Source organism: Vitis vinifera, chromosome 7 (assembly GCF_030704535.1).
Source record: "Vitis vinifera cultivar Pinot Noir 40024 chromosome 7, ASM3070453v1".
NCBI classification, from domain to species: Eukaryota; Viridiplantae; Streptophyta; class Magnoliopsida; order Vitales; family Vitaceae; genus Vitis; species Vitis vinifera.
The window spans coordinates 4900979-4917492 of record NC_081811.1 but is presented as its reverse complement, the minus strand read 5'-3'; the positions used below and the strand labels follow the sequence as shown (position 1 = coordinate 4917492).

At 33.0% G+C, this 16514-nt stretch overlaps 3 protein-coding genes across 4 annotated transcripts; 2 read left to right on the top strand and 1 right to left on the bottom strand.

Annotated features, from left to right (window-relative positions):
* The first annotated feature begins 87 nt into the window (after positions 1-87).
* Positions 88-2300, top strand: LOC100264112 (uncharacterized). Its single transcript, XM_002279767.5, has one exon. The coding sequence runs from the start codon at positions 89-91 to the stop codon at positions 2117-2119; it is 2031 nt and encodes a 676-aa protein (XP_002279803.2). The 5' UTR covers position 88; the 3' UTR covers positions 2120-2300.
* A 7857-nt stretch (positions 2301-10157) lies between these two features.
* On the top strand, positions 10158-13164 carry LOC100241830 (uncharacterized). Its single transcript, XM_002279734.3, has 7 exons — positions 10158-10505; positions 11272-11371; positions 11767-11862; positions 11941-11993; positions 12342-12390; positions 12693-12740; positions 12846-13164. Exons 1-7 carry the CDS (start codon positions 10258-10260, stop codon positions 12936-12938), a joined length of 687 nt encoding a protein of 228 aa, XP_002279770.1. The 5' UTR covers positions 10158-10257; the 3' UTR covers positions 12939-13164.
* A 191-nt stretch (positions 13165-13355) lies between these two features.
* On the bottom strand, positions 13356-16043 carry LOC100246961 (probable protein phosphatase 2C 49). 2 transcript variants are annotated; one of them, XM_002279654.5, is made up of 4 exons: positions 15674-16043; positions 14772-14969; positions 14447-14682; positions 13356-14250 (listed from the first exon to the last, which is right to left on the bottom strand). In XM_002279654.5, exons 1-4 carry the CDS (start codon positions 15851-15853, stop codon positions 13680-13682), a joined length of 1185 nt encoding a protein of 394 aa, XP_002279690.1. In that variant the 5' UTR covers positions 15854-16043; the 3' UTR covers positions 13356-13679. The 2 variants fall into 2 exon arrangements, with proteins under 2 accessions (XP_002279690.1, XP_010652296.1); XM_010653994.3 differs by lacking the exon at positions 14772-14969 and having other exon boundaries at positions 15674-15997.
* Positions 16044-16514: the final 471 nt, after the last annotated feature.

The window sequence follows — 16514 nt, the reverse complement described above, 5'->3', positions numbered from 1 at the left end:
ATATTATTTTTATATATCATCATTCCATATCTCGTGACTCGTGCCATTCCCATATATCATCCACAACATTTGGGTAAGGCCAAGAATGATGGTGTCACTGCGAACGTGTCGCTACCTATATAAGACAGCCTTCGCCTCCTACACTCACACTCGCACCCCACCTCCAATGGAACCCACTGGAACCATTGCCTTCACCACAGTTGGCAGACCTCACTACGGCTTCGACCTCTTTTCTCTCAATCTCGATCCCAATCTCATCAACCACACTTCTGAACGCCGCCTCACCGGCGGTACTTCCATCAATTTCAATGGCCACTTCCTCGACGAAAACCAGACCCTGGTTTACGTCTCCGAGAGAAGCGGCTCGCCTCGAATTTATCAAATCCGGCCCGGTGTTACCAAACCTGAACAGCTGCTCTCTGTTCCCGGCAGTCTCTACCATGACCGTCCGATCGTTAAGAACGGACGGCTGTACTTCGTGTCGGCTCATGAACGGCCAGAGAAGCCCTTCATCAGCTGGTCTGCTGTTTACTCCACTGGGCTTGATGACAAGGCAGTTGTGCAGTTGACTCCTCACGGAGTTGTCGATTACAGTCCAGCGATTTCTCGGTCCGGAAAGTTCATAGCTGTTGCATCCTATGGGTCTCGTCCTTGGGGCGGTGAATTTCATGAGTTGCACACTGATATTGTTGTTTTCCGGGAATCGGAGCCGGAAAAGCGTGTTGTTGTATGCGAGCGTGGTGGTTGGCCCACCTGGTCCGGCGATTCCAACCTCTACTTTCACCGGCAGGCTGATGATGGATGGTGGAGCATTTTCAGCGTGAATCTGCCGGAGGGTTTTCAATCTTCTAGTATTTCCGAGGCTCCTCGCCGGATAACCCCGCCACGAGTTCACTGTTTCACTCCTGCGGCCATGCAAGGTAGTAAGCGAATCGCCGTAGCGACTAGGCGGAAGGGGAGCAATTTCCGGCACATAGAGATATTTGATATTGATTCGAAGAAGTTTTATCCAGTGACCGAGTCGCTGAATCCGAATTTCCATCACTACAACCCCTTTGTATCTCCCGAATGTGGTTTTCTCGGCTACCACCGATTCCGAGGGGAGTCATCACCGGGCGAGTCGACCATTCCACATCTCGATCCCGTAGTGTCTCCAATAAATGAACTGCGGATGCTGCGACTCAACGGATCGTTCCCGTCCTTTTCTCCGGCCGGTGATTTGATTGCTTTCAATCACGACTTCGAAGCGAAAGGCGGCCTTAAGATCGTGAAATCAGACGGTTCAAAGAGATGGACCGTTTTGAAAGATCGTACGGCATTCTATAACTCCTGGAGTCCTACAGAAAAGCATGTGATTTACACCTCGGTAGGACCGATCTTTGAGTCTGTAAAAGCGACGGTCCAGATCGCACGAATCTCGTTCGATCCATCGTATCTGGATGATGATCGTGAAGACATTCCAGCCGATGTGAAGATCCTTACCAGAGAAGAAACCGGCAATAACGCATTTCCTTCTTGTTCGCCGGACGGCAAGTCCGTGGTTTTCAGGTCCGGCCGCTCCGGGAACAAGAACCTCTACATTATAGACGCCGTTAACGGAGAATTAGAAGGCGGTATCCGTCAGTTAACTGAGGGACCGTGGATTGACACCATGCCTAGCTGGTCGCCAGATGGAAAACTGATCGCCTTTTCGTCGAACAGGCACAATCCCGACAACTTGAATGCTTTCAGCATATACGTCATCCGGCCCGACGGCTCCGATCTCCGAAGAGTCTACGTGGCGGGATCTGAAGGTTCAGTTGACGTGGACAGGGAGAGAATCAACCACGTGTGTTTCAGCGCTGACTGCGAGTGGCTTCTTTTCGCGGCTAACTTGGGGGGCATGACGGCTGAACCGATTTCGCTTCCCAATCAGTTTCAACCGTATGGTGACCTGTTCGTGGTGAGGTTGGACGGAAGTGGATTGAAGAGGCTGACATGGAATGGATATGAAAATGGGACGCCAGCATGGCACACTGGGAATGAGGTGGATATGGGGCGTATGTGTTTGGGGTCAGAGAATGGAGATAAGTTGACAGGGGAGTTCGATGAACCATTGTGGATCTCTTGTGAGCTGTGAAACTTAAATTTATGGCTGCCAACTGCCCACTGATGTGAGTGCAAAATAATTCTACTCGGACAGCTTAATATTACAAGGATGTTTCTCTGCTTTACTTTGATTTCACCATTTTTATATTTCGTTTGCAAGCTTCTTTTTCAGGAATGAATTTATATTGCATTCCAATACTTTATATTAAAAATTATGTTACTCAATATATAAAAATAATTTATATGTATATATATATATATATATTAAATAATACATATATTAGTATGATATATTTTTATAAATATTTTAAATCATAAATTTAATTTTTAAATTTTGTAAAATAAATAAAATTTTGATAAAAAATAAATTTATAATACATGGTATATATGTATATACTTTAAATCTTAATTTAAGATTAATATATTCAAAAAGGATATTAAAAAATGATGAATAATATATTTTATCATTTATATCAAACATAAGATAAAATAAATGATGTAAAAATTATTCATTATCAATTAAATATGGGATAAAATATGTTATCCACTTATCATATTATATCAACCATGTATCATGATTATCTAAAAAGATATGGACAACGAGCAGGTTTCCTTATTCCAATTTCATCAAATTTATTGGTATCTATTTTCATCAAATCTTCTTACTCAACCCATTTAATTTTTTTTTTCAAAATTTCAAATTTTAATATTTTAAATTTTATTAAAATAAATATAATTTATAAATAAATATCGATTACAAATGTTTATAATTATTTTTTTATTAAAGTAATATTTTATATATATTAAAAAACAAGAAAAAATCAAATCAAATATTTTTTTATTTAAACATTATATATAATCAAGGTAGTACGAGACAAAGTTACATCCGCACATGTCCCAATTTTTTTTTTTAAAAAAAAAATCAAACCCGTCATAAAACTACTTATCTTTATCTAAAACTTGTTTCATTACAAATGAGATATGATGAGTATTCAGAAAAATCGTCTCATTGTCATCCCTAACCACAAGTATAATTGCAAAGTCTACTATTAAAATAGTCAATGCATTTTACCTAACTCCAAGACCTCTGAAAGTCTCTTGGACAACTTGTCTTACGAACCTCAAATTTTCATCATCTTCATGTGAAATCCCTTTGGAATTACCTCCGAACATGAAATTAACCTCTTCTTGATATATTAACATAAGAAGATATTTCAGTCTTACCCTAATAAATGGAAAACAAGAATATAACATATATTTATGGGAATTTTCTTGTTGAAATGTAATTTTTAACCCAAATATCATAAATTTTTTCAAGAAACACTCCCTAACGTAGAAAAGAATTGAATTTTAAGGAGGCATACTTATGTCTCTTCACCATGAACCCCTAATTTTGGAAATGAGTTTAAATGATAAGGATTTTAGGGAAAGATGAAAATTGGTATGTGGTGATTAATCCCATATAAGATTGAAATATTCTAAGTAACATTTGATCTATTACCCTTCATTAGCATCCATCAAAATTGAAGTGAATTGGTTTAAATCAAAGATCTTAACACCCCTTAAGCTTTTAATACCATTTTTGATAAAAATATAATGATTTAAAATTTGGTTGATCAATTTTTGAACTCATCCGCTACGTCAAAACACTTACAAATTCTTTGTACAATCTTCAATTGCAAATATCTTCAAAATGTAGCAACTATGCATTACAATTGATCAAATTGATTGTCAATTCCCATTTGTGATTATGAAGAAAATTCTAGTTTGAAAGGAACTAACAACTATAAAGTTATATACACTCTTAATGCTCTGCACCATAGCAATTTGTTTTAACTTTGAATATAGTGTTTTGAGATGTACTTTTACTATGAATTCGCATAGAGAATCAAGGTTTATCAATTTAGTTGCTTCTGTTAAAATGATTAATTGTTGTTGTAGCCAAACAAAACTAGATTAAAGTAAAATCTAAATGAAGAAACGATGAAAAATGAATGAAAGCAAACAAAAATGTGATGAAATAAGAATACTCCTGAAAAACCTAGGATCTAGTAGGATAACATTAGAGTGGGTGAATGAATGGTTTTTAAAATATTATAATATAAGGGTTGAGATTTTTAACTTGATGGAACTTGTGAATGGGATTTAAACCTTTTTAACTTAATTGAACCCTAATAGATTAAAGATATCAATAAAGAGACAATTACACATAAGATACAATGATTTTTACGTGGAAAACCTCCACAGTAACCGTGGAGATAAGAAATCACAAAGTTTGAGACCTTAGATCAAACATCTACTATTTGGAATCAAGATACACATATTTACTTGGTTGCTTATCTTAAGACTTACTTTTCAATACCTATATTATGATTCACGTCTACGATACAACACTTCAAATGCTCCAATAGATTCGCCTTAACCTCTTAGGGAGTGCTGGTCATACAACAACCAATAATTCCAATGTACAAATTGTTGAGAGTTTTTTTAGGAATGATAGGGCAAATTAAGATTTTCTTTTTGGAAGTATCCAACCCTAAAACACGTTTAGGTAGGGTATATATAGGGCTAAGGGCTTAGATGGTTGAAAACGAAATTTTTTTAAAAACTAAAATCTTGACTTTACAAAAATTAATGAAAACATTTTAACTCAATTTTAAAACTTTCAATCCAATCCTACTTTATCAAAAAACTAACTTGCCTTTACTTAAACATTTTCAAACTAACTTGTGATAAACTGATTCATTAAACGACAACCTCAGATCTTTGATAGAAAGTCACTATCTAAAAAGATCAAATGTCACAATAAAAATAACAAAATTATCAATAATAAAAACAAAGCATAATGTCCCAACAACTACTAAGTCATATCTTAACTAGAATGAGATCTTTATATTCTAACAACGATCATACTCTTTCACATTTGATCTCAAAATAGTGAAACCTTAATCCATCTTAAGATCTACTCAAAGGTTTCACAAATAACTAATCAAATCAACCATCCCTTGAATCAAACCCTCAGGGTAAGCATTCAATGAGCATAATAAGCATCAATTATGTCTTATCCTAAGAGACTTGCAGAGAATTTTTATACAAAATTCATTGATAAATCTGAATATAAGAATAAGGACATATTGCTTGAAAAAACACTCCTTTATTGAGGATTTTTCCTATAGGAAGCAATCCTTCCTCTAGATCAAAAGAAGTTAGACAATCATGGTGAAGAAAGTCTTAGATGAAGAAGAAGAGAAAATATTTTTTTTTTTTTTTAAATTCTAACTTCATAAAATATGGTGAGAAAAAATGAAGTTGCTCCCTCTTACATTGTATATGAATGCCTCAGCATAAACAGAAAATCTATTATATCCATCATACCTAACTTTAATTAGAAAACCCTAAAACAACACAAAAATAACAGAAAATATCCAAAAGTCTATCCTCCGAAGGAAACAAGTCAACATGAGCTGTCTTTACACTAAATTTAACATTGGAACAACTTGGTGTTGAAATTTCCATGGAGAAATAACCTGATATCAAAATTTGCATAAAAAATGTTCATCATAAGTGATTGTCAAAATGCTACTTCTTATATTGAAATAGGTATGAAATGGGAGGTTTTTGTGTCAAAATTATATCTTCCAATTTCACCCTGTTATGTAGAGTTTTAGTAATCTTGGCCTTGGACAAGTCCAATTCAACCTCAAATTCCTTTCCAAATCAAGATTAGCATGGATTAAGCTCGAAAAACAATTTTTGCCAGTTTTATCAAAATTCGGAGTTTGTGTTGAAGTCGTGTCAATTTATTTCAATAAGAAATTACTCAAATTTGGAGCTTTCTACCTAAAAGCGAAGACATCAATATGGTATCAAAATGGATTGTTGTATCAAAATTGTATTAAAATGAAGTTGAAAGGACATTTTATACCTTGTATTGAAATTTCCATACACCATTGTCCTTTGTTGAAATGTTGTTTACAAAATGACTTGGAGAAGTATCAAAATTTTGGCTAATCACACCCTTTGCAAATTTCTTCTTTTCATCAATTTGGTTATCAAAATCCTTCAATTGGTATCGTAATGGCTCTTGGAAATCAATAAAGGAGAATTATCCAATAGGGTAAGCTGGAAAGAATAATTACTAGGAAGACTCACTCATCTCAAGGATTGTTATAAGATTATTTTACCATTGGATATGTTTTTTATATTATTTATAAATAAACTTGAGATTGTCAATGATGTGGGGCCCATACATTATGATAACTACAGGTAATCAACTGTACATTTATCATATCCGAAAAAATTGATATTCACTTTTGAACAATTAAGTGACTGTTTAAAATTTATTATTTTTTCTTTTTTTTTTTTCAAAAAAATTGAGATTTTTTAAAAAACCTTGTAAAAAAATAATTTTCAATATCTCATAAATTAAAATCATATCCTAATGTTATTATATCGTTTTGTATATAGAACATATAATTAAAAACTTTCTTACCTTAATAGAATGAATAATTACTTTTTACAAGCACTCATCAATTGAATAATATATAAATATTCAATTGACTAACACACTTATTAAATGGAATAACTCACAATTATTCATTGGGTAATATAGCATGTGAAAAAATTAAACAAAAATAAATTAAATTATGTTGTAATATATTGTAATGATAGTGTATTTATATTGTAAGTATAATGCATTTATGTCATACCTATATTTTATTACAAAAATAATAATTCTAAAAATGTTTATTCATACCCTATTGGTATTAGCACATCGTATCAATATATTAACAACATTCATTAGTGCATTAAAATTATTTAATAATTTTTGTATATATATAAAAAAAAATACTACGAGTATCGTGAATTCAAATTAGTATTTCACTTAGTTTCAGAAATAATTTATGATATATGTATGATGTAAAATATGGTATGATCATACAAAATTATCATTTTTATAAAAAATTTCAAAACTTTCCTAATTAGGTTTTATTGTAATGTATTGTAATGTAAGTGTATTTATATGGTAATTATAACATATTTTTGTTATACTTGTATTTTATAATAAAAGTAATAATCTTGAATATCACTTTTTATACCTTGTTAATATTCAACATATCAAATATATTAACATCATCCACTTGATGCATTTAGAAAAAAATTATATATGAAAATTAAGAAGAAAAAAAACACTATGCAAAGGGAAAAAAAATCATATAAATTTTTTAAAATTATTTTATTATAAAAATAAAAAATGATTAAACATACTCCATCATTTTCTTATTATTTTTAGATAATCTAAATGAAAAATTAAACATTTTATCTTCTTTGAATTTAATACAAAAAACATAATTTATCAATTTAAAATTAATATATATATATATATATATATATATATGAAAAAAATCATCATTTTTATTATATAATTAAAAATTAGAATAAAAATAAAAAAAATGTAAAATAAATAAATAAATGACATTTTGAAAATATTTTAGTTTTTAATAGTAAATTTAAATAACAAATTATATATAATTATAAGGGTTAAACCAAAATTTTGATTTAAAATTTGAATATCAATAATTACAAGGGAGAATTACCCAATAGGGTGGGCTGGACAGAATAATTACTAGAAATTGTGGTATATTTTAATAATTATTGGGAATGACTTTAATAGACTTAATATACCGAAATTGTCATTTACCTAAAACTTTTAAAATTCAAAGCATTTAAAGTCGTTCACTTGATTTGTCAATACATTTATGGTGCGTGGGTCCCACATTTATTGTAATTATTGATATTCATATTTTAAATCAAAATTTTGGGTTTAACCCTTACCATTGTATATAATTTTTTATTTAAATTTACTATTTAAAACAAAAATACTTTTAAAAAATATTTCAAAATGTCATTTATTGTTTTTTTTATATTTTTTATTTTTATTCTAATTTTTAATTTTATTAAGAAAAAAAATATGTTTTATAATTATATAATAAAAATGATGATTTTTTCATATATATATTATAATTTTAAATTGATAAATTATATCTTTGTATTAAATTCAAAGAAGATAAAATGTTTAATTTTTTATTCAGATTCTCTAAAAGAATAAGAAAATGGTAGAGAAAGTTTAATAATTTTTTATTTTTACAATAAAATAATTTTAAAAAATTTATATGATTTTTTTCCCTTTGCATAGTGTTTTTTTTATAAAAAAAATTTCATATAATTTTTTTTTCTCAATGCATCAAGTGGATGATATTAATATATTTGATATATTGAATATTAATAAGGTACAAAAGGTGATCCTCAGGATTATTACTTTTATTATAAAATATAGGTACAACAAAAATATGTTATAATTATAATATAAATACACTTACATTACAATACATTACAATAAAACCTAATTAGGAAATTTTTGAAATTTTTTATAAAAATGATAATTTTGTATGATCATACCATATTTCACAACATACCTATATCATAAATAATTTATGAAACCAAATGAAATACTAATTTGAATTCACGATACTCCTAGTTCTAAATATATATATATACAAAAATTATTAAATAATTTCAAAACACTAAAAAAATGTTGTTAATATATTGATACGATGTGTTAATACCAATAAGGTATGAATAAACATTTTTAGAATTATTACTTTTGTAATGAAATATAGATACGACATAAATGCATTATATTTATAATATAAATACACTATCATTACAATATATTACAACATAATTTAATTTATTTTTATTTAATTTTTTCACGTGCTATATTACCTACGAATAATTGTGAGTTATTCCATTTAATTAGGTGTGTGTTAGAAAATTGAATATTTATATATTATTCAATTGATGAGTGCTTGTAAAAAATAATTATTCATTATATTATGATAACAAAGTTTTTAATTGTATGTTTTATATATAAAACGATATAATAACTTTAGGATATGGTTTTTATTTATAAGATATTGAAATTATTTTTTTACAAGGTTCTTTCAAAAATCTCAATTTTTTGAAAAAAAAAATAGTAAATTTTTAAACAGTCACTTGATTGTTCAAAAGTGGACAACAATTTTTTCGAGTTGAGAAATATATTGTTGATTACCTATCAACCTATACTTATCATCATGTATGAGCCCCACATCATTGATAATATCAACTTATTTATAAATAATATGAAAAACATATTTAAGGGTAAAATTGTCCTCTAAAAATCCTTGAGGATGAGTGAGCCTTCGTAGTAATTATTTTGACAAATCAAGTGAAGTGCTTTAAATACTTTAAATTTTAAAAGTTTTAGTTGAATAAAGATTTTGGTATTTAAGCCTATTAAAGTTCTACCCAAGAATTAGCAGAAGAGAACACAATTTCCGATAACTATTTCGGCCAAGCCCACCTGTTGGTAATTCTCCCCATCAATAATGCCTTTACTCTTTGTTGCTTTTTTTTTTTGTTGCATTATTTACTAAATAGACACGTCAAATTGCTTATACTCTTTTTACTTCAAAACCAATAAAATAATAGCATTTTGTTCCATTTGAGGTTATATTTATAATTTTAAATACATAAAGATTATTTTGTTGAAGTGGAGAACATTTTGGCCTTTTGTCATAAATGTTTTCATTTTAAATATCCAAATAAAATTAAAAAGATTCTAAAAATATTTATAGTTTAAATTTATTTTATTTCTTTTATTTCATGCTTATTTCTTTCTCAATTACCTTTTTCATAAACTCTTTTATGCAAACAAAATCTTAAAATTTAAGGAATTATTACTTTTATTTTTTAAATTTTGATTAAAATATTGATATTTTTTAGTTTTTCTACATTTACTTTACTATATTTTCATTTCTTTTTTCCTTAATAACCAAATTACCAAAAGTAGGTTTTAAAAAAGCTAATTTATTATCTTGTTGTGAACCGAAAAAAGAAAATTTTGCTTACTTTTTTTCCTTCATAGATTCAATATTTCTCCAAAGAATTATGGATCAATGTAGACTTGACAGGTGGATTCCATTCGCTGGTCATGTATGTGACATAACAGCCGGGTTGATTTAGCAGGACAGAACGAACCTGAGTGGAAAGATTTTTGATGTTATTTTGTGGGGAGGTTGGACCATCTCCTCCAATCTCTGAGCTTCAATCTCTGATTGGTCAGCCATGTCTGCAACCTCGTCATTCTCTGTATCAACTCCTACCTATATGACCCATTTGATCAGAAGAAGTAGGAGTAGAAGCGGAGGCGCAGTGGTGTTCAATGCCATTTCCTCTCTCAGAAAGTCTCATTGTTTGAGGCCGCAGTCTATGACTGATGTCTTTTTCAGGTACCCTTATGGAGCCACCAAGAGGAACTCGATTTTCACCAGTACTCGACCCTTTTCCCCTGTCATGGAGTGGCAGGACTGCACGTAATTTCATCTCCATCTCTGAAGCTTTTTCATATTTTGTTTTGTTTTTTTGGGTCTTCTAGGATCAGTTCAAAAAAATTGAGTAGAATCAGAAAATTGGATGATGATGATTTCTGGTTATTATTAACCTTTCTGTTTTTTTGGGTTATTTGGGTATGGTTGATTTTTTTGTGTCTAGGGTGAAACGGGATTTATGGAAGTGTTCATTATTGACCATTTTGATGAATTGGACAGACACCCATTTTGATTTGGTGCTCAATTCCTGAAACGAGTGCTTTGCTGCATCATTAGAATCATCAGTTCTGGTGGAGTTTGTAAACACCTGCTTGTTTGACTGCTTGGAATTAGGGCCTTTGAGTTTGAACTGAAAACTTCAATTCCAATTCATACCAATAGATCAAATTTGAAATCTAGAAGCCAATTTCCCTACTGGGTTCTGTAGAATTGGAGTTTTAAGCCAAACTCAATCTCTAGCAACCAAGTACAATCAACATGTTCCTTTTTGCATCAATATATAACCTTTCCATCTAAAGGCAGACTCTGCTTTCTCATAGTAATAGATCTTCCTTCATGGAACAATGTTAGTGGATGCAGTTGCCTTTTCTATTCATGTTTTTGCAGTTGCTTAATTAGTCTTTAGAGGGCTCTACAACTTCCAGTGGATGAGTCTTTACATGGATAGATAATTCTCTATACATCTAACCCAAGCTTCAAGCTTCAAGCTTCAAGCTTACTACTATTAATTAGAACATGTGAATGACTGCAGGGTGAGGACTGAAATCGACGTGCCTATTTCAGTTGCATATAATTGTTATTCTGATCGACAATCCATTCCCCGTTGGATGCCCTTCATTTCATCTGTTGAGGTAGGCTGAAACATAACTTGATTATGTATTCCCCTTTTGTATCTTTCTAATGTAAAGTTACCTAATGTCCAACCTGCTTTTCTACAATAGAAATTTGTTGGGAAAATCCCCTCTAAAAGAAAACCCTCATTCATATTTAAAAGCATCCCAGTTCTTTATAACATTGACCAAGCAAATGATGGTTGGAGGGAAAATGCTGATGCAAACTTATTGATCTTCATGTTGGGTATATTTTTCTGTTTGTAATTCTAAGGCATAGTCTTTTCCAACAAATGTTCAATGTTATTATTAAGTTTATGACATATGAGACCAAGCTGTGATTTTGCTCCCTACTAACATCTAGGGGTACTTAATGTAAGAGTCTGTTTGAACATAATTTGGTATAAATTGAACAGGTTTTGGAAGACAAGCCTGATCTATCAAAATGGTCGCTAAAGTATGAAGCATTTGGTCGTGATATTGAATTCTCTTGGCTTGCTCGAAATATGCAGGTAAGGATGTCAGTGTACCCTTTTTTTCCTCTCTTTTTGTCATAATATCAAGTCAAGCTATTTTTACTTCATTTGCAGCCAATCCCAAATCAAAAAATCCACTGGAGATCTCTGGAAGGTCTTCCTAACAGGTAACTGGAAATATATGTTAGATGATCATAACACAAACAACGACATGGGCTTCAATGTAGAATTAATTTACAGATTCCCTTTTGTCTTCAATTGATTAATAAGCTGTTGTTCAAGTCTATACCAGGCATTACACAGCCTGGGAGAAAATCACTTTAGGTATAGGAAGGTTTAAAGGAATCTATATGTTGAAGAATCTTATGGAACTAGAAGCTTTGAGTTATAGGAATTGAGTGTATTTTTGCAGACATGAAATGAAACTGGCCATCTCTGAATTAGAAAACCTCAAAAACTGGTATTTCATTTGTTTTGATATCGGAATTTTGTTAACTTGATTTCTCATATGGCAGAGGAGCTGTTCGGTTTTATCCAAAAAGTCCTTCATCATGCACAGTAGAGGTGAGTTTACATTAAACTTATCCAATATCGGGTTTTAACTTAACATTAATGTTTCTATATTGCTCCAACTTTGTTGAGATGACCGATTTGTCAATAGAGCCGCCAAGAGGAATGATAATTAGCATAGAAAGAGCAAAGAAATCTTTTTATTGATCCTGTTTCTCTTTGATTGTATTCCATTCTGCTTGTGGGTAATTTTGGGGGAATGGTCACAGGGAATGAAATATTTCTTTTATGTCTTCTACTTTTGGGTGGCTTAAATTTCAGTAGTAGACCCTAATGACTAAATTTCTCCATTCCAGCTAACAGTATCATATGAGATTCCTCAGGTCTTGATCCCAGTGGCATCGGTAAGCATTCTTCACTTAAATCACTTAATGTACATGTTCGGTTGCAAAGAAAAAGATCAAAAGAAGACGAAGTAACATTTTCTCTCTAATGGTGATTTTATTCAGGCACTGCGGCCTTTTCTTGAAGGCTTACTTCTACGTGGGTTGGAACGGTTTGCCAAGTTCGCAAAAACCTATCATGCTGACTCCACAGTTTGATTACCTAAACTCAATGGTAAGCCTCACGGTGGTTGATTTTTCATCATTGATATCATTAATGTGTTAATATGAAATATTATTAAGATGGAAGTTCTAATCTCTTTGTTGTAAGGGAAAACCGTTGATGTCAAACCATGTAGTAATCTCATAACCATGACAAGGAAAAATGTATCGATTAGACAATTGAATATTCAGAAGTGCCAATAATACTCGATTTGTTTTCTAACCGTTGAGAGGGTTGATCTGTCTATTCTCTAGACTATATATATAAGACTAGACAAGGTTTCATGGATATATACGATAAAGTCGGTGAGCAATCAACATAGAGATGAACAGAGGGGGAGGAAGATATAATGATTGTTGCTCCTGTTTCCAAATTAAGGGGCCCAAAGTGGAGACCAACAAAAGGGGAGAGAGTAGAGAATAGATGTCAAATTCTGTCATTGAATGTGAACATAGATATCATTATACACATGGAACAAATGGATGGTCACTGGTCACTCTGGACTTGATGCCAAAAACAATCCATAATGACTTAGCAGACAACAATAAATCTAACTTTATTTACCCCCAACCTTCCACTCGTTATATACATGACCCAGAAAAACTCACCGGCCAGAGCTAAACACCAGCACCTACAAAACTGCTAGCTGCTTTTTCGAGCATTAAACTGAAGCAGCAACAAACAGTATACCCCTCCTGACAAGAGAGGTTTTATTCAAATAATTATATGTACATCCATCATCGGTTGCCATTGTTGTCCAATAAGCTCCTCAAACTGCAAAGGGCCTCCATGGAGATGTTGCAGCACCTGAATCTGCGTTGTCGTGGAGGTGTTGGTTCAAACTGATCAGGAGAAGAAAAACAAATGACAATAACAGTGAGATTGTCAAATGTGTTGAGGCGCAGAGCCTCCATGACAAGGTCCCTTGCAGACTGCTCTGGGTCATCATGCCGCCGTAGGCCACGACGCACAAGGCTAACTGCCTCCTGACTAGACATCACATCCCAAATACCATCACACCCAATGATGAGGAATTCGTCCTCCTCTGTTAATGCCACCTGCCTGAATTCTGGCTCTGCAATGAGCGGTGATGCAGAGCCCCGGGGGAACTTCATATCCCAGTCCCCCAGTGCTCGGGTTACTGATAAAACCCCATTGAGATACTCACCATCAACAAAACCTCCCAATTCTTCAACACGCTTCCGTTCTAATGGGTAACTAGGTCTATGGTCTTGAGACATGTCTACTGCCTGACCTTTTCGGCAAAGAACTGCCCGGCAGTCACCAGCATTGGCAACCATTAGAGTTCTGCACAAATTAAAAAAGGAAGCAAATAATCAAACTATGCCTCAAACAATTACATGGACAATCAAAACTAAGAAAGTGCTGGGGCAAGTAATTCCTCCTACAGTTGGAGCTTTTGCTAGTTCAAGCAAAGTCCAACAAAATGTTGCATAAAACCTACTACCCAGCATCTACTTGTTAATCCTAATCATTAATTTACCTCCCAAATATCAGAGCAGTAAGTGCTGTTGTCCCAGAAGAACTGCTCACACCACTATCATCTGCCAAAGCTAGATCAGCCAGAAGAAATGCCTTCCGGACAGAATTTTCAACCCTCTCCGAGAAAACATCATTAACTTCAGATGTGCGAGGAAAGTTAGCATCTTCAAAGAAAAATCTGTCCACATTTTTTCTGACATAAGCTGCAGCTTCAGGTCCTCCATGGCCATCAAATACCTGCATAATATCCAACCTCAATCAGTTCTAACATAACTCAGATGCAGGCAATAAGAGTAGTTGGTAGACCCAGAATACAATTCAATTACCCCATAAAAAGCACATGGGTTCGGGAGCCTAGAGACTGAACCCAAGTGCATAGATAGATCATCTATCCTTATATGCTCATCTTCCATGTACCTCCTTGGTCCAATGTCAGCAAAGCTACCAGATCGGATGCAAGGGACAAATTGCACAATAGCAGATTCAAGAGTAGCGTCTGGATTTTTCTCAGGAGATTTTATATCCTAGGACAAAAAAAAAAGGGGAATCATATGTCAAGTGTTTTCCCTCAGAAAATCTACTATTTATAAAACCACAAGTGCTATCACTCAGATGATCAGATCAAGATACACAAAAAGAAAACCAAAGGCCGTTCAAGGCCAATTATTGCAGAAAATCACATAAGAAGCAATTTCCCCTGAAACTAGACAATAAATATTTTAAAAATTATATATAAATTAATTTTTTTCTCTCATAGGAAGGGGAAATTTTGCTTTCTAAAAAAATTCCACTTGATCCTTCAAAACAACATATAGATATCATGGCTTTTAATCACAACTGCAAGTAAACTAAAATCACATACAAAAAAGTTCAATCAAAATCCAACTAAAATTTCGAGAAAACACTAAAAGGAAAAATAATCTTAGGTAGTTTAGGTCATGATCGTCATCTAAACTTTTCCTCAAAAACACCTATCCGATCAGGATTTCGTCAATCAAGATCGATTTAGCCTAACGAGATTACCTTTACCCACGTTATTTCGAACTCTATCCGAATAGTTCAACCAATTTTCAACAAAATTCAGTTTTGCTTCTACAATCAAACGATTCAAGCTCGCCGTACAACATATGAAGCTCAAATCCTTCTTGACAAGGATGAAATCCCTACAGCAACAAACATAAAACAAAAAAAAAAAACAAAAAACAAAAAACCAAAACCAAAAGCTCACCACTTGAGTGCCGGATGAATCAGCCGAAACCGAATCCGAAGCGCAAATCGGATCAAAACTCGGAGAGGAAAGAGACGTCGAAATTGCCACCACGTCCTCGATATTGTTTTCTCTTGCATAATATTGAACGTCCAGCACTGGAACCCTCTGTTGACATACAACCTCAGCCTCCGCTACCATTTTTCCTTCAAAATCATGCCAACAAACACAACACTTGGAAATCTTGATCGCAAGCGCTCTACTCCTTATAATTTTCTGAAATTTTCTCGCAGTTTCTCGCGTTTTCTTCAGACAGAAATATCAAAGTCTGAGGCAGGTCGATTTGAACTGATTTTTATAGAGATGAAACGTAAGAGTTGTGGGAGACTGGGAACCGGCGGCCACCTGTAAAGTCCGGGGTGCAGATAGACGCGTGTCCATCTCGGAGCCTTAGGATTCTAGACACCGTTTTCACACACGCGCTTGCGGAACACGTGAATATTTCCAGGTAGCCGCGTGAGGTTTGACGAGTGGAGAGGGCTAATGCGGTGTGAATTGACCAAAACGCCCCTCTCTTTGAACCGGTCGGTCTGTTGACTTTTTTAACACCACCTTGCGTCAGCTGAAATTTTGGGTTTTCATCATTGTACATCATTAGAGCGTTTATTACTTGTCATTAACATAACAATTTTCATAATGCACAATCATTAATATCATAATTAAGGATTTTCGATGCTGTTCTTATACATTTTTTAATTTAATGATTAATGATGAGTTAGTAAGGATAATTTGGGCAGAAAGGGGAAAATTAGGAAAGTCGGAAAGTAGGAAGTAATTGCCGACAAGGATGGTTTAGGAGGAG

Coding starts and splice junctions, on each gene's coding strand:
- LOC100264112 (XM_002279767.5), top strand. CDS start 89: ATGGTGTCACTGCGAACGTGTCGCTACCTATATAAGACAGCCTTCGCC.
- LOC100241830 (XM_002279734.3), top strand. CDS start 10,258: ATGTCTGCAACCTCGTCATTCTCTGTATCAACTCCTACCTATATGACC. Junction 11,372..11,766: donor CCTTCATTTCATCTGTTGAG/GTAGGCTGAAAC, acceptor TAAATTGAACAG/GTTTTGGAAGACAAGCCTGA. Junction 11,863..11,940: donor GGCTTGCTCGAAATATGCAG/GTAAGGATGTCA, acceptor CTTCATTTGCAG/CCAATCCCAAATCAAAAAAT.
- LOC100246961 (XM_002279654.5), bottom strand. CDS start 15,853: ATGGTAGCGGAGGCTGAGGTTGTATGTCAACAGAGGGTTCCAGTGCTG. Junction 14,970..15,673: donor ATTCATCCGGCACTCAAGTG/GTGAGCTTTTGG, acceptor TTTTTGTCCTAG/GATATAAAATCTCCTGAGAA. Junction 14,683..14,771: donor ACCCATGTGCTTTTTATGGG/GTAATTGAATTG, acceptor GATATTATGCAG/GTATTTGATGGCCATGGAGG.